Source organism: Coturnix japonica, chromosome 3 (assembly GCF_054131305.1).
Source record: "Coturnix japonica strain WE chromosome 3, WE-NBRP24, whole genome shotgun sequence".
Taxonomy (NCBI): Eukaryota; Metazoa; Chordata; class Aves; order Galliformes; family Phasianidae; genus Coturnix; species Coturnix japonica.
Window position 1 is genome coordinate 98,911,553 of NC_140665.1, and position 25,119 is coordinate 98,936,671.

At 44.8% G+C, this 25,119-nt stretch overlaps 1 protein-coding gene across 50 annotated transcripts in view; it reads right to left on the bottom strand.

The window, feature by feature from the left end:
- DTNB (dystrobrevin beta) overlaps nucleotides 1-25,119 on the bottom strand; it is a 131,936-nt gene that overhangs the window by 56,227 nt on the left and 50,590 nt on the right. For 27 of the 50 annotated variants that reach the window (XM_085544091.1, XM_085544078.1, XM_085544082.1 and 24 more), the window contains 2 exons: nucleotides 17,022-17,099; nucleotides 3,572-3,661 (listed from right to left, as the gene is read on the bottom strand). In XM_085544091.1, coding sequence (XP_085400217.1) covers nucleotides 3,572-3,661; nucleotides 17,022-17,099 — 168 coding nt within the window. Of the gene's footprint in view, nucleotides 1-3,571; nucleotides 3,662-17,021; nucleotides 17,100-24,265; nucleotides 24,396-25,119 lie in introns of those variants that run through there. The other 23 variants (XM_085544104.1, XM_085544106.1, XM_085544098.1 and 20 more) reach the window with 3 other exon arrangements.

Here is a 25,119-nt window from a genome sequence, read left to right on the forward strand (position 1 = left end):
ACCACACAGCAGAAAACAGAGCGCACAGATACATATCTAATGCACAACAACAGCTCCTTTCAGTCCCCATTTACTGCTTTACGAGATAATTTACATTTGTTTAAGCTCAATTTCACAGATTTATGTTGACGTTTAAAGAACCACATCTATACTGTATAAATCACATCTATATAAAAACACAGATTTATTTTTATAATGCCAAATTGAACAAATTGAACTCTTCTGAGATTCGGAGTCTCAGAATTAAGGGAAGGAAAACAGAGCCTCCACTCCAGGCCTGATGATCTCCTTACAGGTCCTCACACCAATTTTCTGACTTTTTTTTTTTTGGGTAAGGAAGAACAATTTTTCCCATTCCACTTACTGAATTTCATACCTGTTTTGGTCAGATTTCCTCTGTAATTTAGCCTGGTTGAGTCTTCCTGATTTACAGGAATGCAGGCCATTCCATCCCTTCCACCTTGTCCATCATCTGCTAATTACTCTCCTAATTACTCTCTCAGTTCCTGGAACAATTATTTGTTCATACCTAAGTGAATTAGGAAATAACTACTGACAATTTCTTACTTTCTTGGAGAAAAGTTGTAATTAAAAACAAAAAAGAAAAAGCATTTTGCATTTGCTTTTAGACCAGAAGCAGATTGGGAACACTGATGCAGCAGAACTTTGGAAAGGTAATGCTGGAGGTTTCCATGTCCTAAAAACATTGTGCCAAACTGGCAGCTTTGTGCTTGTTGCAGAGCACTGACAGTCGAACTGTGAGATCTCCCACTAATCCTCTGGAGACTCAGCCTGTCGATGACATCCTGGCAAAGCAGATGGAGAGGTCCGGTGAAGGCATACCCATGCTCTGTTGCCAAACACTAACACGAAAATGAGCCAAGAAAGCCAAATTATTGGCTAGGGCTGAGGGATGGGTAAATGATGTAAGAAAAGATGACAGGGCACGGTGGCTGCTTGGTGACCTCAGGAATCCATGATGCAGAGACGTGGCAGAGGGCAGCACACAAGGTCTGGTTTATTCTTCCAGCACTGAGTTGAAGGTGCAAGGAGTCAACCCAGATGAACTAGGTCCCAAGATGTACCAGAGGAAGTTTAGGTTGGATCTTAGGGATAATTTCTTCATGCAGATGGTAGCACTGGAAGGAGCTGCCCAGGGCAGTGGGGTCCTTGGAGAAACCTAAGAGGCATGTGGACGTGGCACTAAGGGACATGGTTTCACAGAACCACAGAATGGCTTGGGTTGGAAGGGACCCCATCTGCTTTCCAAGCTGCAAGAGCACACAGTTCACTCATATTAAGTTTTTCAGCCACCAGGATCCCCAGGTCCTTCTCTGCAGGGCTACTCTGGAGGAGTTCTTTTCCCAGACTGTCTACATATCTGGGATTACTCTGACCCACATGGTGGTGGCACTTGGTGCATCAGGCTGATGGTTACACTTGGCGATCTTGAAGGTCTCTTCCAACCTCGGTGAATGGATGTATCTATTCTATGATTCCAACGGTGACTGAAGAGTAAAATCTTGGGGACAGAATATCCTTAAGGAGAGTGATTTTCTCCTCGCACTCTGCACTGAAGATAATTGAAGTTTCAGGGTCAGGATTTTAAAAGGAAACAAAATCAGACCATCTGAGCAGCTAACCAGCCATCTGTCCACCTAGGTCAAGTGACCGCAGGTGAAACACACAGATCTTGTGTCCAACTACTCTGCAGGCAATGCAGAATAGAAAACGCATAAAAATAACAAAACTGTAGGTTAAAAAAAAAGAAGAAAAGGAAAAATAGATTGTTGTAAAACAAATGAAATCCACTGAGCTCTGTTTGCTCTAAGCTTTATGCAGCACGGGTAGATTTTTTTGGTTAGAGAACACAAGATGACAGAAGGGGAGTGATGGTCACTGCAGCCCGTCAGGACTGCCACACTTACACTTCAGCTCTTTTGGCCAAAAAAAAGGAGGAAATAAAAGATCAAAAGACGTGACAATGGAGTACAGATTTCACCAGGAATGTGGGGAAGCATTCTCTCGTTTTGACTTGGAACACTCCCTTGCACAAAGAGAGTGGGATTTAAATTATTTTCTTCGTATTTGGCTCCTTCCAGGAGTGCACTGTTACTCTGGTAACCATACCAAAGGCATTTTTTAATTTAAAGACCTAAATGAGTGAAAACCTCTACTGCAATGGGTTGCAACACGGCAGCTATTAGGCACGTCCAATATTTCACCGCCGTATTCCGCAAGATGCAGTAACTTCTTTGTATCTTAAATCTGGTGATTGCAGTAATTCCTTCAGTTTATTGTCATGTGAACAATATTATGGGCTTTCAGTTCAGCAGACAACAGTGACTCACTGTCAAGAAACAAACTGACTTTCTCCGGAGATCTGGAAAGCCAGAATGCACTCCATAAATACAGCAGTGGAATACAAATATCTACATGGCAGTGGTGAAATAAGGCTCTAAAAATGTTATCCATAGGATAAAAACATGGAGAGAGCCCCGAATCACTAAGCCTCCTATTCCCTTCCAGCACAATAACTCTGTCCCTGCAAAGGCAAAATCTAATTATGTCCAAAAGTGGAATATGGAAGCCCTTTGGCTATGTCCTGTGATGAAATGGAAGAACTCTGCTTTGGAGCTTTAGGGTAGAACTTTTCTACACAGATATGAAATATGAATGTGCACAAACACTAACACTGAAAAAAAATGAAATGAATTCTTCAAAGCATTTCATTGGAAGGGCACAAAAAGAATCACAGAGTCACAGGGTGGTTGGGGTGGAGGGGACCTTAAAGATCACCTAGTTTCAATACCCCTGCTGTTGGCTGGGTGCCCCCACCAGGCTGCCCAGGATCCCATCTAGCCTGGCCTTGGGCCCCTTCGGGAATGGGGTTCATGCATGCCCATTTTTTGAGCCTGTCCAGGTCCCTCTGGATGGTCTCCTCCCTTCTCTTGTGTCAGCAGCACCACTCTGCCTGGTGTCATCAGTAAACTGCTGAGGGTGCACTCGATCCCATTGACTATGATAAAGGTGTTGAAGAGCACTGGCCCTAAGATGGACACCTGGGAACAGCACTCATCACCGCCTCCACCTGGACATACAGCCACTGACAGCAACCCTCTGGCAGCAACCTTCCAATCAATTTTTATCCAAATATTCCAGCCTTCAAATCTGCATCTCCGCTGGGTAGAGATAAGGATGTGGTGCAGGACCATGTTAAAGACCATGCACAAGTCTGGGTGGAAAACACCAGCTGCCCTTCCTTTGTTCAACAATGACGTCAGTCCATCACAGAAAGCTACCAGGTGGGTCAGGCATGACCTTCCTTTGGTGAAGACATGAAGTTGTTGTATTATGCAGTTCACATCGATGAGACTAACAGAGTTTTAGCCCAGGTCAACAAAAGGTACAAGAGGGTGAAACAATGTCTATGGCTACACAAGGGATGCAGACGGATAACCATCAGGGAGAAGGAAGAGCAATTTGAGTAACAGAACAAGGTGGGCACAACAGCCATGAGCTAGCTGTGAAAAACCTGAAGGTGGAAATGAGAAGCTCTCCTAGCACTAACCGTGCCCCGCGCTGCAGCCGGCTCACATAGGTTGCAATCAGTGCATGCTCATCAGCTAATCGGCCAGCAGCGTCCGCCTTGCACTGCAACCTGGTGATGGTGGAGGCAAAAAGAGCAAACAAAACACAAGGTGAATACAAAGCAAATAATTAATGGGTTTTAACGAAACAAACAGTTAAACATTGAAACAAACAGTTAACAAATTAAAACAGTTAAAAATTAAAATAAATAGATGAGTAATTAAAAGGGTAAATATGAGTCACATGTAAAGGATACCCGGTGCAGTTAGAGATTAGAACAGGGAACCATCTGGTGCCCCTGTGTGCAGTGCACATGGTCACTGGTAATGCTTTCACCAGCACGGTGGTCTTCATGGAGCCACTCTGGAACTTGCTGTGGAACCAAGACTGGGCGAGATGTTGCCTCCTCATATAACTCACATAACCTGGGCAGGACTCATCCTACTGACCTGCTGCCATCCCCAGGATAAGCCCAACCCTGCAAGGCTGCAGCTCTACTAGTGTCTGGAATGGGAACTGGAAGCGCTCAGCTTCTTCTCTTTCTCTCATGTAACAAAAGGGCCAGCAAAGAGATAAGGAGTGTGATAGAAAACAAAAAGATGCAGTGGCTGGTACTATGAAAACTACCACCTGTCAGCGGGTCCTTACATAACACTGTATGCAGCCCAATGGGTACGTGATGCATTCCACCATAACAGCAGCATCTCAGAACCTCTGATATAACACAGCAAAATGGTTATTTCTTTGGTCCCAGGCACTGAACACAAAGTCAGCAGCAATTTTCCTACACTGGAGCTTCCCCACAGGCAGGTGAGCAATGCCCGCAGACCCAGCCTGCTGTCCCACCATCGTGTCACTCTTATCTGAACATAACAGGCATTTCTTCCCAAAATAGAAGCGTACAAGACATTCCATTCTTCATTTCTGTGTCAGGTATTCAAGCTGCTCTTTCAACTTACAAACCGCAGTTAATTCCTTCTCCGCACATGTCCAGGAAGTATTTGTCTCTAAGCTTTATAAACGCGGTATTTATTGCTTTTAGCATCAATATTCACATGCTATGAAAGCACAATTCTCGTTTTCCAGACATACAGACTCTTTTCTTCTCTGCTACGTGCAGCAACATGTCAGAGGAGTCTGCCAGAAGCAGAGTGAGACCTCGTAAAAAGGAGGAAAGTTGAATTACCTACATCACCCCCTCTGGGCAACGAGCAACCTCTGTAATAATGGGTTTGTAGCAAGAAAGAGACTTCACATTAACCACTGCACAGAGGAATTCTTAAGCAATCCACACTTTGTGAGGGCTGACTACAGCCAAGTGCTGAAAAGCTTTATTTTAGATGTGCACTATGGCTGACACATCGCTACAGCCACCAGAATTGAGATTCCGAGACCTTACTCATTATAACTCCACGCACGTGCTCCTGTGAAAAGAAAAAGCCCGGCAGAAATGGCCACATTTTGAACTCCAAACAGCTATAGCGTTAATGATGATTAGCATTTCTGCTTCTGAAAGGAGGAAAAAAGGAAGGGAGTTCAATTAACGCGAGACTGAACACCGTTCCTAGCATATCTCTGATTTCTTTCATCTGCATTTAGAAGTCACAGATTCACAGAATCATTCAGGTTGGAAAAGACCTCTCAGACCCCCAAGTCCAACCCCAGCCCACCCCCCCATGCCCACTACCCACGTCCCTCAGTGCCACATCCCCACGGTTATGGAACACCCCCAGGGATGGTGACCCCACCACCTCCCTGGGTAACTGTGCCACTGCATTGCCAGTCCTCCAGAGAAACACTTCCTGATGTCCAACCTGAACCTCCCCTGGTGCTCCAGACCCTTCCCCATCTTTGTTGCCCAACAAATGCATCACCACAACAAACAGATGCACCCTGGGAGGAATATATCACCGTGTTGGCAGGTGGTGCCAACTCCAGCACACAGACATCTACTCATCAAGGAGAACATCGACATGCGGTGGGCAGGAGGAAGTGTAGGGCTTAATGGCATCCTGTGGGTGGTGGTGATGGGTTGACAGTTGGACTTGATGATCCTAGAGATCTTGTCCAGCCTTAATGATTCTGTGATTATCTCTGAGTGTGTGTGATGGGGATGGGTTGATGGCTGGTCTCTGTGACCTTGGAGGTCTTGCCCAATGTTAACAAACTTAAGATGCCACGATTGTAAAATGTTATAGGTATGCACGCTGCTTTCAGAGAGCAGAAGTATTAAAATACAAAGCTGGTGCTGGGAATCCTGCGCTACGAAATGCACATACTTCAGATCTGGTTCAAACTAAAAGCAACTCAGCTTGTGCCCTCTCTCCTAGCAGCTCACATCAAATGCTGCCCTGTTTGCAGAGGGCACTCTGCGTTATCTCTCAGAGCAGAGCCCTCACGACTGCACCAGGAAAGCACATTTCAGTTCTGCTGACGTGCATCTTCCACTCTTGTTTCTGCAGAGTTTGCCTCTTCCTGAATTCAGCTCCTCAGGGAAAGCCTGAGATAGCTACAGACGAGCTTAATTCTTTGTAAACCTCATCAGTGTATCATCTCCTGAATGTCTGCACGGCAATCAGTGCCCATTCAGAGCAGCTGCAGTATGGTGGCTTGCAGCAAGGCAGCAGTGAGCAGAGCAGAGAGCAGCAGTGACACGTGACGGTGCTGCTGACACACAGCACAGTCATGGCACGTATGCCTGCTTCTCAAAAACCGACTTTGTGCTGGCCTTGGTTAAGGTGTAGCATCATTGCTATGGCCCTGGCTGCCCCATGCTCCCAGCCAGGCTGCTGTGTGTAGGTAGTCTCGACAGCGCTGATATCATCGGCATTCAGGTGGGTGAGTGAACATAACCCTCAGCCTCAGCATTTCTGCTGTTTTCAGGCTGAACTCCTCATAGAATCATTTAGGTGAGAGAAGATTGTTAAGATTATCAAATCCAACCACCAGCCTGACAATACCAAGCCCACCTAAGTAGCCTATGCAGTACTGCACCATGTTACAAATGCTCCAAGGATTTTCATTCCTTCAGATGACAAAGAGAAGAGCAATCTCTGCTCGTCTGCTCATCCCCACCCAGCTCTGTCCCTCCCCATCACCTCTGCAGCCCCATAGAGCCATGGTGCAGATCCTGGTCATCAGTAGTGGAACCCCAAGGAACTCCCATGGGTCTAAGTCCTGGCAAATAGGGTGATCAGGGTTTTGTTGAGGTCTCTGGCCTTGATAAATGCAGTCCCACTCCTTGTTTCTCTTGTCTCTGTTTTCAGTGAATCACTCATACGTCAAAAGGCAGCTCTGCTATAGCCCAAGCTATCAATAAATTGAACAGAAGTTGATAACTAAATTTAAACAAAAATTAGGGAAATCAGGAAGGTTTTCCAGCCCTGCAAAGCCAGGCTGATGGGTTTTGGATGGCCTGGGGTGGTGGAAGGAGGCCCTTTTTGGGACTGACTGTGCATCAGGGTCCCCTCCAAGCCAAACCACTTGGGATTCTACTGCTAATGAACACGAGGTGAATGTCTGCTGAAGTTGTTTCATATGAAACAACAAAGTTATTACTTATACCGACTTAAATCAGAATGATTCCACAGCTTGGTGTTGCTCCCTCCCACAAACGAGCACCTCACCAAGCCCTCACCATGGCTCTCCTACTGCTACAAACCCCAGTCACATCACTGGCTCTCATTTTTTGCGGTAATTTCGTTCATTTGCATTTGGCTGCTAATCCACCATAATTCCCCAGATATTTCTCAACAATAGGCCTGTCTCGTCAGCCATTCTCTTCTTATTCATGCATCTTATTTCATTTTCTGTCGCTTGAAGCTGTCTTTATCCATTTCACTCCACTGATTTACAGGGCCGTTCTGAATTAGAAGCTTGCCCTCTGAAGAATTTCCATAGTGTCAGTGGGAAATTTACGTACACGCGCTCACTATTTCATCATACGAGCTGTCAAGAAACACCCCGAGTAACGCCAAACACGGCACAGACCCCGTGGGATCCTTCCCGACACGTGCTCCCCCTTCAGTAGGAAAATATTGATATTTTCTTTCTCTGACTGGTTTTCCAACTGGTGTTGCACCCACTTAACAGTGGTTTCAACCAGTCCGCATTTACCTAGTTTATTTATGAAAATACCATATGGGATAGTGTCAAAAGCTTTATGAGTCAATGCATTTCAAATTAATGCTTCCTCCTCCTTCCTGAGGCCACCCACCCACCCAGAGCCATCCAATTTCCATTCTCTGACATGATTTGTTCCCAATATAGATGTGCCAACTATTTTTATTCCCCGGCTACGTGAGTACGAGATGATTGTTTTATAATGTATTCAGAAACCCAAAGGTATTCCTTCTACCTTCAGCCATGCATTTCAAGAAAAATACTTATTTACTTCATACAGCCCGAGTGCAAAGAAGCAGCGATGCCATCCCTTGGCACCACAAGGCCACTACTCCCCTTCTTTCACATTTTAATCATTAAAATAATGGAATTGGATCAGCTTGTGTCAGCACAGCAGCATCACTGTGAGCTCCTTTAAGGTCTGGTGTCAATTCTTCAGAAAATCTCCTTTAAGAATTGACTTCCTGTTGATTCTACCCTTTGATTCACACCTACCGGCTGTAGGTATCTACCATATCTACCTCTTTCATGACAACTTTTTGGTATCTTCCAGGATTACATCCGTCATTAACTGGGCCTGAGTTCAGATAGCAGTCATACACCACCGAGGGCTATTCTTGCTCTACTTTTATAAAAAAAAGAAATTAATATAAATCCGGTAGTAGAAACTCAAAAGTATGCTATAAGCATAGGATCAATAAAGTTGGAAAAGACTTCTAAGATCCCCAACCCCAACTCATCCCCACCATGAGCACTGACCATGTCCCTCAGTGCCACATCTCCACAGCTCCCTCCAAGGACGGGGATCCCACCACCTCCCTGGGCAGCCTAATCTGCTAGCTTTCAGAAGATGGCATCAAGGATAAAACATCACCCGTTTGTCCCTAAATTAACCACATGCTGTGACCAAGTTCTTCAAAGCAGAACTAAGATGTAACATCACCGCCTGTTTTCTCACGCTTTTCCTGTAACGACAGCCACCAGACACAACAATGGCTGACACCATGCAGAACAGCAGTCAAAGGCAGCAAGAAATAGAGTTAACTGGGCTACAAATAGTGAGCTAAGCTCTTTCTGGGGAAGAACTGTAGTGTTTGATGACTGGAGTGCTGCTCTGCAGCTTTAGAAGGGACTCCATAAATTACCAAGGCATTTAAATGGTGTCTCAAATTCATTTCTGTTCTGAAAATCTACAAGCAAATCCAAGTAAAATAGATGATCAGGATAAGAAATCCTGACATTTGCGTCAAGAAATCCCTGCAAATTTCTAATACGATGGCTCACAAATTTGAAAATCCTTACAAAATTGCTCACTGCTGCTCTGGCTGCTCTGTAGGGAAAGAGCTTTAAGAAAGAGCTGTCAGGACATGGTCTAGAGGGATCTCTTGTTTTCTGTCACGTTACTTTCCCCCATGATTGATTTAAATAGATGCTAAGGTCAAAAAGGATAATTACCACCACTCGCTGCATAATAGAGAAATGAAATTTAGCACAGCAATTTCTGAATCAAAGCCATATTTCCGACTGACCTACAGCACACTGTTCAGACAGTGATGTCATCTGTCTTAAAGTCAGAGGGGAACCACCATGCTGCCTGAAAACTGCACACAACCTTTTAATTTCTTCAGCCTACCTCCAGCTCTTGCAGGCCGGAGGGACAATGGGATGTATATCCAAGGTGAAAATCACACCTTAATACACAGGGAAACAGAACACAGCCCAACAACAGCAGCATGCTGGATGCTCATCATTAAGGCAGAGAATAGAGAGGGAAAAATAAAAGCGTTATCTGGTAACACTTGAATTTCAAGCAAATAAAGGAAGGGGTGAATGAACAGCCAGGAAAGTGGTTTCAGAAAGACGGTGATGTGACAAAAGCTGTTTGAATATGGATGCTGCTGCTAAGTTACTATAAAAAAAAAGTCAAAATCTTAATGGGCCCAAGTGTTTCCATGGACTGGAAGAAAAATGAAAGCATCAGAATGAGTTGGAGAAGGACCCAGAGAGGTGTGGGGTCTTCTTAGGATCTCCCACAGCCCCTGGCCGTGGTGCTGAGCATCCTGCTCTGAGCCAAGGGGGGACCAGAGGGACCCAGGGTCGTTGTGCCTATAAATTAAGTGCAGTCAAAATGGAGGAAAAAAAAAAAGAAGTGAGGAGAAATGATGGATTTGAATGTGATGAGAAAGGTGATGGAGAACAAATGTGAATCCTCAGCTGGAGTGCAGTGCTCTGGATCTGCTTTGCCTGCTGGGTGCTCCCAGTTTCCTTCCTTTCAGCACAGCACTGCTGTGTGGCAGCACTCAGACTGCAGTAATGTTATTGGAAAATTCATTGTGGGCTGCAGGGAGGAAGAGCTGAGTGAGAAATACAACTTCAGCAGCAGCATACACGATAAGCTGGTAAGTAGTACTTGAGAAAGGAGAAAAGATAAGTAGCTGAAGTGAGAAGTGGTGCAAATGAAGACTAAAGGTTTCACAACAGAAGTAGGTTAGCAGGCACCATAAAGCAGCACCAGGATTAAGCACAGCTCTCTTCCTGCAGGTCTCAGTGCCCATTCCCACACAGCAGTGCTTCCAGGTCCTGAGTTCTGCCCTAGTTGCCTGCCAACAGTAAGAAACAGCCTTCATAATTGGGGTCCATCACCAGGATTTCTTCCATATTTTATTCACACACTTCCTTCTTGATCTTGAATTTTATAATATACTCACTTATGTGTAGTGAATATATCTTCTAGTTATTTCCTTGCTGTTGCCTTTGGACTGTTTCTTCCTTCCCATCAAACTCCTCACACTCAACTAATGAATCTTCCTCATAACCCACATCCCACAGACTCCCAGCTGCACCCAAAGGATTTTAAACCATGGGTTAAAATAAATACATACAGGCATCTGGGTGTCAGTGTCAGTCTGAAATGCAAGACTTCTTTTTTATTTTTAGCCCTTTTCTAGAAAGAAAACCAATTTTGGTATTATGTAGGTAGACAGAAGGTGTCATGGGATGCGTTATGAAGCATGGTGCATGTCTACCCACCCCTAACATGATCTGCTCATGATGCTGACCTCTGAAACAGTGAGGCACAGGACCTACTGGAGAAGATCTGAATGACTTCTGGCCCAAGCTAGTTTGTAAAACATACCCAGAGACTGTCAATGGGAGTCAGACAGGGCCGAGGTCAAGCCAGGAACCATGACCAAGCCCCAGGACACCAGCTCCTGCCCCAGCGCTCCCCCAGCCCCAGCAGTGCCTGCAGACTGTGAACTGCCTGAGGATGGAACTATAGCTAAAGTGGCTCTAGAATCTCTAGATGTCACACACATCTAAGAAGCACAGTATAGGAAAATGAATGTACTGCACCTGTGTCAAAGAAAAATGGCAGAACGGACAAGAACAGTGGTCAGTCACTTTCAGGTGGAATTGGTGACTGGACAGCTAGAAGGAAATGTTGGAGAGATAAATGTGGACACAGCAACAAAGGAGAAAAAAAGGCACATTGGAAGTTGTCAGAAGATAAATTAAGCTAGCCAAGCAAATAAACATCACTCTGGGTTACAGAACTAAAAAACACAAACAACAAGGGACAGCGTCAATGACACAGATATAAAATACATCAACGCAGAGCTGACGGCAGAGGAAGGTTTCTGGAGGTCTGACCAAAAAGCTGGAAAGTGCCCAGTCATGCACACACTGAAGGACAGGATAATCAATGGCACTGGAGACAGCGGAGATAAACAAGGACAAACAAAATAAAGGCAGGAAGAGAGCAAGGGACCACAAAGAGCGGATAATAAGTGATCCTAGGAGAAGAGACTGCAGAACGCACATCGTTAAACAGGCTGAGGGCTGGCAGCCTCTGGGAAGGGAACTGCTGATGGAAGAACAGTGCACATGGACCTCAACAGAAAGAATCTATTCCTAAGGTAATATGAAATAAACCAGCAAAAAAAGACATGACATATTTTGCAGGCTTGGCCTCATCTTATAAACGAGGCGTAATCCTTTCCATCTATTTAGAAAGGTTCGTTGGCTGTAATGATGAGAGAAACACCGACTTTTGTTGTATCATAGGTCACAAATACAGGTAAAGTTGCGTTCAAATTTTCCCTCTGTAAATGTTTCACTCGATAAATGCACGGAATGTTTCCCTCCCTCATTTAAGAGAATGCTATCAAATGTAAACATGCCATTAAACCACTGATTTGAATTTGGAAATTTACATTCTGAGATGAAAAATAGCAAAATGGTACTATTAAATATTACATACCTAAATGTGGAAATGATCCAAAGCTGCAAGTGACCATCGCTACGATTCTGCTCCCAGAACTTCCCTCTTATTAGGACAAACTTTCTCTGACCTCATTCTGTCTGCGGTTTGTTACTGACTACAGAAAGCTCCTTGCAAAATACAGATACAGAAATCCTGGGATCCGCAGAGTTCACTGCCCCTCTGGATGCTTTCCCACTGAAAGCAGAGGATGAGGAGGGTGGAAAAGATAAAGGCTCCCTGAGATGTGAGCTGGCTGAGGGCAGCATTTGAGGAGGGCTGCTTTGGCTTGTTTGCTTTTCAATTTTCAGTTCATAAAAAAGCGAGCTCAGGCATTGAAATCCTGCTCTTTCAGCTCAGCCTTCTTCCCAACAAAGCAGCTGTCACACTGAGGTTATTTCCATGAAATAACAAAAGGACATTTCTTTTTCCATCCTGCCACGGTGACATCTGCCATAAGTGGATTAAAACTCAAATGAGGCAGTTCTTCACTAATAATTTAGAACAAATCACAATTATGACTGAACTCTTATTAAGGATATTAGTAGGAAATTCTTATTAAGAATTTTAGCAGGAAAAAGGCTTTTAAAACTATATACGTACATTTATCAACACGAACTTCCACTGAGATTCAGTGGCAGCTACAGCAAGCTCCACGCACAGCAGCATCCAAATGTGGGCACAGTGCAGATAAGCTGACAGATGGACTTGATCTTAGAGGTCTTTCCAACCTTCAAGATTCTACGACTGTAATGGATACAATCAGGAATGTGGATGTGATTACAAAATTGAAGAAGCAGTTTTCTTTTTCTAATAAAATCATGTGTATGTATTCATTTAGTGTTCCTTCTGACTTAACCTTCAAACCCACTTTTGCTCCGTCCTTTGGGGAAAGAAAGCAAAGCAAAACAAAAAATCCCATATATACATATGTAAGACATTAGGATAGGATATAAAGTAAGGGGAAGATAATGGAACATATCCTCCTGGAAGGGATGTAAAGGCACGTATGAGATGAGGAACAGCTTCATGGCTTCACCAAGGGCAGACCGTGCCTGACCCACCTGGTGGCCTTCTGTGATGGAGTGATAGCACTGGTGGACAAAGGGAAGGGCAACTGCTGTTGTCTGCCTGGACTTCTGGGAAGCCTTGGACATGGCCTCCAACCACATCCTATCTTTACATTGGAGAGATGTGGGTTTGAAGACTGGACTATTCGGTGGATAAAGAACTGCTTGGAAGGTCACAGCCAGAAGGTTGTGGTCAACAGCTCTGTCCATATGGAGGTGGTGATGAGTCGTGTACCCCACGGGTCTGTTTTGGGACTAGAGCTCTTCATCATCTTTATCAGTGGCACAGACAGTGGGATTGAGGGACCTGGACAAGCTCAAAAAGTGGGCACACAAAAAGACTAATGCAGTTTAACAAGGCCAAGTTGATGCATGTGGGTTGGGGCAATCCCAGACATGGGTACAGACTGGGAGAAGAACTCACTGAGAGCAGTCCTACAGAGATGGACTTGGGAGTTCTGATGGACAAAAAGCAGGTCAAGAGCCAGCTGTGTGCGCTTGCAGCCTGGAAGGCCAACAGCATCTTGGGCTGCATTCACAAAGGGGTGGCAGCGGGGCAGAGTGGGGGTTGTGCCCCTCTGCTACGCCAGCTGGATTACTGTAGCACATTAAAATGCAGCTAAGAATGGTGCTCAGCTTGTACCAAGCAGTCTCAGTGCCCCGATGAGTTCACTTCATGCTGCCAAGATGTGACAGTGTCTACAGCTGGAGAAATGAGCCCCTGAATTCTGTCAGTGATGTAGTCTCACATCAGGGATTAATCTAAGCAACGGGAACTGTAATAAATCCTAGGAAAAACATTCACAGAATGACACAGGTTGGAAAAGACCTCCAAGATCATCAAGTCCAACCGCCAACTCATCACCACCATGCCCACATTGGAATCAGACATATGTGAACTGCAAAACAGAAATAGAAGAAATTTCCACAGGGGAAAAAAACATTTCTCCTGCCTTCGCTCACTCTGTTACTAACTGCAAACACCTGTACATGTTCCAGGTTTAAAGAAACCTGTTTAAAGATAACACAGAGATGTGCTTTAAGTCCCTTACTAACCAGATGATAAACGAATGGATGCTCCAATGTACTCCGTGGTTCACTCAGCGCATTGCAACTCCCAAATACTCAGTATTTTATACCATATATGGATGGGCATATGCTGAGATGAGCACAGAGTCTTTTCCAAGCTGTGGCAAGAGCCAAGTGTTTCAGCTGTGATGCTAAAGCCCCCAGATCTGCAGCCATCTATAACTGGCTGTGTACTGAGGTTATGCAGAAGCCTTGTGGAGATGGAAATGGTCTGGATACAATTCAGATACAATCTGAATTGGTTTCCACTGATATTCCTCATAGAGCCTCACCTGAACCACCAGAGAAGCTCTGGTGAAGATCTTTTTTCCTCATTATGACGTGATGAAAACTAACCCAGCCCTGATTAGACTTGGACATATTTACACAGCCACCACAACTTCGCAAAGAACAAAGGCACAGCAGAGGCTGAATGTCAGTACCTGATGTGAGGTGGGTTTGGGTCCCACTGCAAGTCTCAGGTAGATCCCCAGGGGTTGTAGAGTGGTTATGGAGCAGCGTGCTGAGGGCCTGAAAAGCTGAAATGATGGAGGCAAACATTGCTACTGCCTTTCCCTCCAGGTTCAGGAAGAGATAAATAACCCCACTCATTCTTTGGAATAAGTAAGTACAGGGAGAAGAAGCCTCTTCCCACAGATTCTTCCAGAACCTGCTAGATGAAGTAACCTGTAATTCTGCAAGCGAGAATCCTTGAGGAAGGGTGAGCCGGGATCCTGGTAGAAAGGAAGGTATTAAAATAGCTATGGCAATCACAGAAGATGGCAGCTACCAGCTATTTGCTGCCTGTGAGCTCTCACAGTGCCTGACAGAAGATGATGCTTGAAAGTTAAGATGATTTATGGTTTTCTCACAAGTGCCTCTGGACTGGCATAATGCCCTTCTGTGCTTCAGCAAACGTCTTGCCTGTCAGAAAGAGCAAGCTGTGGACGAAGCATGACAATAACCACCACCCGTGGATTCTGGGAGTTCCTTTGGTGTTGATTCCAATTTCTTTTCTTAGCCTTTCCTGGGCACGGGATCTGTAAAGGATCTGTGCTATGAAGTCTTTATCTTGGAAGGTCTTGAATTGCGAAGGGATTTTTATCCATTTTTACTGGCTCCACACCTTTAAATGGGAAGTCAGCTACAGTTACATGTGTGTTTTTCAAAATACCTACTGAGTTCAGTTGACCTGTCTGTTGTAAAAGCGACAATAGCAACCGTGCCAAGGACCTGTCCCAATAGCTATTACCTACTGGCCATGTTCTTGTTAACATCCACCTTGGTGCCTCACTGTGCTACACACACACAAGGCCCAAGTCAGCAAATAATTGATTCTCATGAGGAACACTTTAAGCAAATCCTGGTGGTTGGTGATCGCAGGGTGTGTAGAGGCAGATGACGTGCTGTCTGTGTTCAAACTGTTCTGATTCTCAAAGTTTTTATTTCTGAATTCTTTGGTCTACCTGACATTGGACAGCAGGCAGCAACAGACTTGCTCCTTTATATAAACAGAACTATTCAGAGCTGAAGCGTGCCAGAGCTAATGATTCTATCATGTCACAGAGTCACAGAACCATCAAGGTTGGAAAAGGCCTCCAAGATCACCAAGTCCCCACCATGCTCACTGAACTGTGTCCCCAGCTGCCACATCTCCACAGTTCTTAAACATCACCAGGAACAAATGGTTAATGGGACTGCAGGCTTCCATGAGAAGAAACGGCATCTGCTGTGCCCACAGACCAGCACAGAAAACAGCCACGTGCTGGGAAGATGTGAAGCCTAAATAGAGGCTTAACACAAACACTGACGGCCTCGGCCAGGAGGTTACTTGCAACCCAATAAATGAGAAAGTGTCATGGGTTGTGTGGTTTAAAGACAGCCCGCATTAATATTCAGACTCAGCCTCTTCACTTCTAATTCAGCAAAAAGCAAATCTGAAGTCACAGGACGTACCACACTCTGTACAGAGTTTGCAGTCACTCAACTGAGGGACTCGCAGACAGTTCTGGAATTTTAACACAGTTGAAAACTGCAAACACAACTCACTTCATTTGTCTTGGAAACTGGAAGGAAACTATCTGGATCTGTGCTTAAGCCTTTCTGGGAGACTGCTGCTGGATCTGAGGGGTTTGGCTTGCTTCTTCAGCGCCATTTTGTCACTGAAATGTGAGAACATTTTTTCCAGTTTTGTTTCTCCTTCCCTGACGGGAACAGTTACTCATTTACAGCTTTGGGCCAGTGAAATCTTCAGCAGAACACCTTGCTATTTTCCCCTGCGTAACTTGACAAAAAGAAAACTGCAAATCCGCGATTCAATGTTTTTGCATGTTTACAAGTGAGCATTCATGCAATAATTTACATACATAAAAATAAGTATAGCCCAACTTTAGCTCTACCTTAATGCATTCAGTAGATACTGACAACTCAAAAGAACTTGGGTTGGTGCAGAGAATGCGTGTTAACAAAGATAATAAGGTAAACTTATTACGAGAAATGTCTCAAACTTATTACAAACTTATTACAAAGGTAATAAGGTAAACTTATTACGAGAAATCCTCTGTTTTGTGAGCAGTGCAGCCTATGATACAAGACCAGTCCTCCTCAGAACAGCTTTGAATGTAATGCTCTATTTAATAACAACAACAACAATTTCTTTAGTAATATTTGGATATTTCTTCAGTCACACTCACGTAACAGCACCTATTTCAATAGAAGAAAATCACTCCTTAGAGGGAAAAAAAAAGCAGCATTGCAAACAATTCCTCTTTTAATGTACGCTGTACACACACTTTGAAGTAGAAGTGTTATTCAAAACACATTAGAAGAGCTCTAGTGATACAAAACCCATGCTCTGTGTTCTACACCTCTCTGAGAAGCAAACGATAAATGCTGAGGTGTACACCTACCTCTTTGTTGGTGTCGGTGCTCCGGAAGACATGTGGGTCACCATGGCGTCATTCATGTTAGTCAGAGGTCGAGGGGGACTGAAATAGAAAGAGGAATTTGTTCCAGTTAGTGATTAAAAGAAATAAATTAGAAAACAAAAACCAATAGCAGGAAAAAGGGCATCAGTGTTTCCAGTGACACTATTCGGGCAAAGAGCAGCAGGATTTGCTTTGCACAAAGGTACTTAAAGAGCTCTGTCTGCTCTTCTCTAATTAGTTTTCATGATTTCTGCACTGCTTGAAGATGAAGGTGAAACATTTGTGATTACATAACTGACCTCTGGCACTGTACAATTCTTCAGAGAGACGTAGGAGACATTCAAGTTAGGGGAAATATCCGAAATGCCTGCGGAGGTGAGGCACTGACTTGTTGCAACAAACCTTCATTCTAACAATGACTGCATACACCTCCCGGATGGGTTTTATTTCTAGTGAGTTAAATCTAAGTTAGCTGGAGAAATCGTGGAAGCATTCAGGTTGGAGAAGACCTCTCAGATCTCCAAGTCCAACCCCAGCCCACCCCCTCAGTGCCACATCCCCATGGTTCTGGAACAGCTCCATGGATGGTGACCTCACCATCTCCCTGGGTAACTGTGCCACTGCATCACTGCTCTTTATGAGAGTAAGTCTTCCTTAACATCCAGCCTGAGCCCCCCCTGGAGCAACTGAAAGCCATTACACCTATCCTAAATCCAACCGTTGTTTAACTATCAACTAGTAATGCCTGGACTCAGGTCACTCTTTTAATAGGGATGGAATTAATAGGGATTACTGCATGACAGCTGTCACTCTTTTTTTGCTGTTTCCTTTTGACTGCATTTACTGTACTTACACACTTACAAGCTGAACAGAAATGGAGTCTTGAATACCACTGGTAACCTTACAGCTGAGTTTTGTTCTATAACCAGAACAGTCCTACGCTATTAAGATTTGTAAGGGATAATGTGAGCCCTTCTGGCACTGCTCAGGGCCCCTCTTGAAGCCCAGGCTGTATTTCCTTGTGAAGAGAGAATTACAGAGAATTACAATTAAAACAATCAATGCAGCCAGGCAGGCACAAACCAAAGGTAAGTATTAGATGCACAGAAATGTAAAAACATACTGATATTAACACACTTTACACTACAGAGAGTGGCTGACCTCTAACTATTATTATTCCATTTTACAGGCATGCTGACAGAAATTTAAAGGGACTTAAAAATAAACAGTTCTGTGGTTACCTACCTACATATATTTATGTAGGCAAAGGTTAACATAAAGCATTTCTAGGAGCGCAGCCAGCAGACACTGTGGTCAAGATCTTGATCCAAGAGAAATTTACATGAGGTTAAACAGAGAGCTAGTAACAAAGGAGTAGTACCCAAATCCATATGGAAACCCAGTTCAGTTTACTAATTAAAACAAAACACCACCGTACGTAATAACTAAGAGTTGGATATCCCGAGTTGGAAGGGACCCACAAGGACCGACTCCAATTCCTGATGGAACACAGTTGTACATAACTGTAAAAATAAAACCATCCCAGCTGGCATGAGAGCCCTTCCACTTCCCTCTGTAAGGTGTCAGCTGGAAAAAGCAGTGAAGCAAGACAGATTCCTCTTCCTGGGAGCTTTACTATTTGTCATACAGCAGGCTAGGAAAGGACAACTCAGTTTTCTTAATTCTTTCTATACTGCTTCACACTTTTTGTGTTGGCTTTTTTTTCAGATAAGAAAGACATTGACTATAAAATGCAATTTGATTTAATGAAATTCCTGCTTTCTATTGCACAATGTATCCACAGAAGCGAAGAAATAGCATTTCTTTGCTTAGCAGCCATCAGAAGTCCTCTGGGACACTTCCACGAATAGCGCTGTGCAAACTAATCTCTTTCTATTACAACCTATCAGGAAGGATTCAAAGCAAAACCAGTGTGACTCCCTTTCCTTGTATCTCATCCTTGGAAGAACTGTGTCAATACATTATGATAATAGCACAATAATGCACCCACTCAGCTTGGTTTCTCAGGGTAGACCAAAGAGAACTTCTCCATAGAACAGACGTGGCTGAGGTTACATACAGCCGGCACAACCCCAGCTCCCCACGAACACAAATGCTGTGATGGCTGAAGTGACACAAGCAAGGTTGTGCCCCCAGTACAGATTTCTTCTTTCCCACTGCCGCAGCTTTTGCTACTCTTGCATGTGTTGGCCACCTGCACATCACACTAATCGCCCAGTTTACCATGCTAACAAGGGACCAGGCCACATTTCAGCAGATCCATAGAACCATTCAGGTTGGAAAAGTTCTCTCAGATCCCCAAGTCCAACCCCAGCCCACCCCCCCATGCCCACTGCCCACATCCCTCAGTGTCACATCCCCATGGTTCTGGAACACTCCCATAGACGATGACGCCACCACCTCCCTGGGCAGCTGTGCCACTGCATCACTGCTCTTTATGAGAAGAAATGTTTCCTAATATCCAACCTGCATCAACCCATCCCCACCCTGCCCTCTCATAGAATCACTGAGGTTGGAAATGACCTTTAAGATCACTGACAATTGATGATAATTCAAAAGCCAAAGGAGGACATATTCTTCCAGGATAGGGCATAAAGTAAGATTGCTGGCTGGTGTTCCTAGTTGACTGAAAACTCAACCAAGCAGTAGAAAAGAAGACAGGAACACAAACTGGCATTTGCCTGCAAATCTTCCATCTGTATGAAACTTCTGCTGCAAAGCTGGCTGTATTCAGTGCAGCAAGGACAGCTGGCTGCAGGAGAGCTGGATGCCTCCCCAGCAGGCACCATGCCAGGCACTGCAATGGGACAGGAGGGACAGCAAACAGATCGCTCTGCTCGCTCCAGAAACCATCACCAGATCTCAGCAACTGAATGGAAGAGTGAAGCGGGGGGAGCACAAAAGAAGCATACTTCATTAGCAAGAGAGGATAAAGCAATTTTACTGTAGACACAGCATTCTGTAAGGATGTCATGAGCAATGCAATCCATCTCTTTCCCTGTCACACTGCAAACTTTCCAACAATTGTAATAAAAATGTGAGTTACCAAAAATGCGAAACATGGTCCTGAGCAGGTGGAAACTAACAGTATATGCAGCACTGTGGTTTGATCTAAAGCTCATTCCTGTATCTTCTTTGATATAAAAGCTCTGTGGTTTTTCATCATAAACCTGTTTGAGGAAGCAAGTTTGATTGTGATACCAAGCTACGTGGAGTGGCAGATACACCAGAGGACTGCATTGCCATTCAGCGACCTCAACGAGCTGACAGATGGGCAAAGAACATCAAGAAGTTCAATGAGGGCAAGTGTTGAGTCCTGCATCTTCGGGAGGAATAACCTCACCCATCAGGACAGGTTAACCTGCTGGAAGGGAACTCTGCTAAGAAGGACCTCGTTGCTCTGCTTGACCAATGGTTGACCAAAGGCTGGCCATGAGCCAGCAGTGTGTCCTTATGGCCAAGAAGGCCAATGGGAACATGGGGTGCATTGCATAGAGCATGGCCAGTGGGGTGAGGGAGCTGATCTTCCCCCTCTACTCTGCCCTGAGGAGGCCCCATCTGGAGCTCTGAACCTGATCCCTTCAATTCTATGGTTCTGTATCAATCTGTGAAAGTGGTTCCAGACTCCTTCCTTAGACACAGCCTTACTAAACTTCTCTATGCCTGAAGAATACAACAATTACCTGAGAAACTTCTGGAAATCAATTGTGCCAGGCCTATACTTGTTTCACAATCCATCAGCCAGGACATCAGTGGGTCACATCACAATCTGATGACAGCACCTGATGGAAAGAATTTTCTCTCTAGCATTCTCCTAACTGAACAAATTTGTTCTTCTATCTAAGAGGACAATTCTTTTACTATTATTTGCCACATAAAGTTTTATCCCCTGATTACTCAGTAAGAAGAAAGAAATGAAAGAATGACTTCTTTTGAACCACATATTATATGCGGCAAAGGCCATAAAGAAGGCCTGTTATTTATTATTCAAATCCAAATAATGATCTCCTGCTGCCTTCTGACTGCCTACGTGCTTGGCTAAGTAGAATATAAGATCGATACGACCAATTCAATAGCAAGCACTGAAGGCAGGCCGGTGAAGAAAAGGAAAACCTATTTAAAGATGCAATAGCTGGTAATGACAAGTGAAACTTCACAACAGAAAGCAAGGAAGAAAAACAGGAACAACTAAAAGCTGGAAAAGGTGTTTTGCACAGAGAAATCTCCAAACCTCCTACTTGGAGACAGATCTGTGGTGATTTCATGGTAACCTATGCATAAATGTATTGGTAATAAAAGCACGCAGCGGTACTTGAGCACAGATATATCAAAATCCAAAGGGCAGACAGCAACGGGAACAAACTCTGCTTGGAAGCATCCTTTCAAACTTCAAATAATGAGGGCAATAAAGCACACAAACCAATCTTGTGGCTGAGGCAAGTTCTTCCTGTTGGAAACATCCCTGTTTTTTACAAACTGCACCATTTCTTGTATTTTCTACCTCGCACAGGAAATAATTGAGAGAAATCTCCCAATCTCGGTTGTATTTGTGGTTCTGGTTAGAGGACTGTGATGACTCACTGGGAAGTCACAAACTCTGAGTTAGCAAATAACTGCAGTAGCATCTGTGCGTTTGTTTTCAGCTCTTCTGCCCCAAAACGTGAGGGGTAAAACTTCACAGCAAGATAAGTTGTGGAAACTTTGGGTTGTTGTATATACATACATGTAATTTCTTAGAATGCTTGGAGACAAATCCATCATTCAGAAGGAAAAGTTTTAAGGAGCTGCCCTGGAAACCAGGATATTTAAAACACAATGAGAAAATGTTAAAAAGAGTTGAATTGTTGAAGTTCTATTCCTGTTCTGGAACTCTTTCAGATTAGATTTCTTCAATTTCAAGTGAAAAGGACAACGTGAGTACAGCAGCTGCATCAAGCTCAAGGGAGGAAAAGACTGTGTTAAAGAAGTGATCAAATGCAGCTGGGATTGCACTGGGGCTGTGGAACACAAGCAAAGCTGAAGGCATGGGGTCAAGGTGCATAAAATGAGCACAGGACGTGCCACAACCAATAGCCTCAGTGGAAATCCATTCAAAAGGAGTTTACTCGTGTGCACTTCCCCTGCAGCTGTAGGCATGGGCAGAGGGCAACTGAATCTCAATCACTGCTCACCTCACCGTGACTTTAATCCAGGGCTCATTCATCACAGAACTGTTTGAGTTGGAAAGGACCCTTCAAGGTCATCTGGTCCCACTCCCTGCAATGAACAGGGACATCCACAGCTTCATCAGGTGCTCAAAGCCTCATCCAGCCTGACCTTGGGTACTGGCAGGGACATGCACCATCTCTCTGGGCAACCGGTGCCACTAGCACAGAATAACAATAGAATTATGAAGGTTGGAAAAGACCTCTAAGGTCTCCAAACCCAACCCCAGCCCACCCCCTTGCCCACTGCCCACAGTGCCACATACCCATGGTTCTGGAACAGCTCCATGGACAGTGACCCCACCACCTCCCTGGGCAGCTGTGCCAAAGGATCACCACTCTTTTGGAGGAGAGTTTTCTCCTGATATCCAACTTGAACTTCCCTGGCACTACTTAAGTCATTACCTCTTGCTCTACCTTTTTCATGAAAAGCTTTTTCCTGATATCCAATATAAACCTTTCCTCTTTTAGTCTGAAACCATTCCCCCTTGTCCTATCACAACAGATCTAGCTACAGAGCTGGTCCCTTTCTTTTCTATCTCACCTGGGAGGCAGGAGGGCAAGCACAGGCTTCTGTTCTGACCTACCTTCTGACCTTATCTTATCCTCAGGCTGGATACCAGGAAACATTTCCTTCTCCAGAAGAGCAGTGATGCAGTGGCACAGCTGCCCAGGGAGGTGGTGGGGTCACCATCCATGGAGCTGCTCCAGAACCATGGGGATATGACACTGAGGGACGTGGGCTGTGGGTATGGGGGGGTGGGCTGCGGTTGATGACCTTAAAAGTCTTTTCCAAACTTCATGATCCTGTGATTCTATTCTGTGATTTGAGATCCCCAATAAACTGAGCAAAACCCTCCAGCAGAAAGTTACTCATTATTACCTTTGTAAAAGAAAAGAAAGAGCTTCTTATCGAACTGCAACTTGCCCACAGCAAAGAATGGGGATCTACTTGTTCCATTTGCTTTCTGCACAGGTAACAGAGGAAAACAGACAGAGGAAGCCTGCATTTATGGGGCAAAGCATCTCTCTGCACAACTGAGCCAAACTTGGGGATGGAAGCACACCTGTGGTTACCCCAAAAGGCAAAGAATCAAAGAATCAGTTCCGTAAGGTATTCAGAAATATGGAAAGAATCTTTCTAACCATTATGCTGTAATTAAAACAACAGAATGGCAGCTCTCAGGTAGGCACTGAGAGCTGCCTTTGCACTTGGGATTGTGGGGAAGGCTGCGGGATGACTGTCAGCAGCTCCTCACTGTTCTGACGGTGCATTTGTATGAGGAAGGGAAAAAAAAAGAAGAGGAATTGTTTAAAAATAGCTGCCAACTCTCCTGCAATGAGAGCACCAAGGGCACAGGCACCCGCGGGTGTGCTGAGCCAACGCTTTCCCTATAGGAAGAGAAAGAAACTGTAGGATGGCATCGGGTCTCAGCGCTCCATCCCAGTGCAAATTAATGACTTCTGAAACAACAACCAAACGTCCTGTATGGATGACAGATCGACGGCTGCTTTGTTCTCTTTGTTATTTTAAGCCGAAAATGGCCAAGTGCTGTTCTGATGTTATTCAAAGTGTTGGGCTGGTTTTTTGTTGTTGTTTGTGATGAGGAATAATGTTTTAAGCTAAGTTTCCTACATCATCATACGCAGCTTTTATGTCTCTTTAACTAATTTTGCACCGTGCACCAAGCATGAAAGCTGCCTTGTGGCAGAGCACAGCACAAAACACAACAGAACTCCCTATAACACAGCACCGATTCAAGTTAAAGATGCATAGTCGTCTGTCCATGCCCCCCCAGAATAGCAGTGTTGCTCTCAGGACACACTGTGCAGACAATGATACGTATATATACATAAACAGCGCAATATAAGCATGTGCAACACAATATACCCACGTACGATGCTATACAGACACATAAAACATAACATATACATTAACGACCCCGAGCTCATCGCCGCGCTCATTCATCGCCGCTAATTAGGAATATGCAAACTACTCACCGCAACAAAGCATCGCTCTTAATGGTGCCGTTCTCCGCTCGGACGCCGCGTTTTAGGCATTCATTTCTTTAGGGTCCGTCTGTGCCAGCTGTCACCCGGCGCTGCTCCCGGCCCCGCCCCGCGCACCACCTCCGCTCCCCGCTCCGCTCCCCCCCCGGTCCCAGCGCTACCGACGGGGTCGGGACTCAGTGCGCCCCGGATGCGCCGCACGGAGGCGGTTACCGCGGCGACCACAGCCCGGTACACAATGATGCTCATGAGGTGTATCGGATTCGGTTTTGTCTTACAGTGAGAACTACGGCGGCGAATGCGTTGGAAAAAAAAAAAAAAAAATAGCGTTTTGTAGCTGGGGAGGTGCTCTATCAAAAAGGAATATTGTGCTCTGTGTAGCTGTTGTGCTTTCCATGGAAATTAAAATAGGAGGCATTACTTTTGGAGCAGCACAAGACAATTCCTCTTTGCTCAGTGTGGCCCAGGTTGGAAACACACGACCTCTGTCATTGATAAAGATGATGAAGAGCACCAGTCCCAATAGAGAGCCCAGGGGGACACAGCACCCATCACCGCCTCCAGCTGGACACAGCTGTCAACCACAACCCTCTGGCTGTGACCTTCCATGGTGGAGTGGATTTGGTCAATTTCAATAATCCATGGATCTGCTCCAGCAGCTCCATGCCCTTCTTGTGCTGGGGCTCCAGAACTGGACGCAGTACTCCAGGTGGGGTCTCAGCAGAGCAGAACAGAGCAGAGGGGCAGAATAACCTTCCTTGCCATGATGGTCATCTTTCTATTGATACAGCCCAGAATGCAGTTGGCCTTCTGGGCTGTGAGCACACATTGCCAGCTCATGTTGA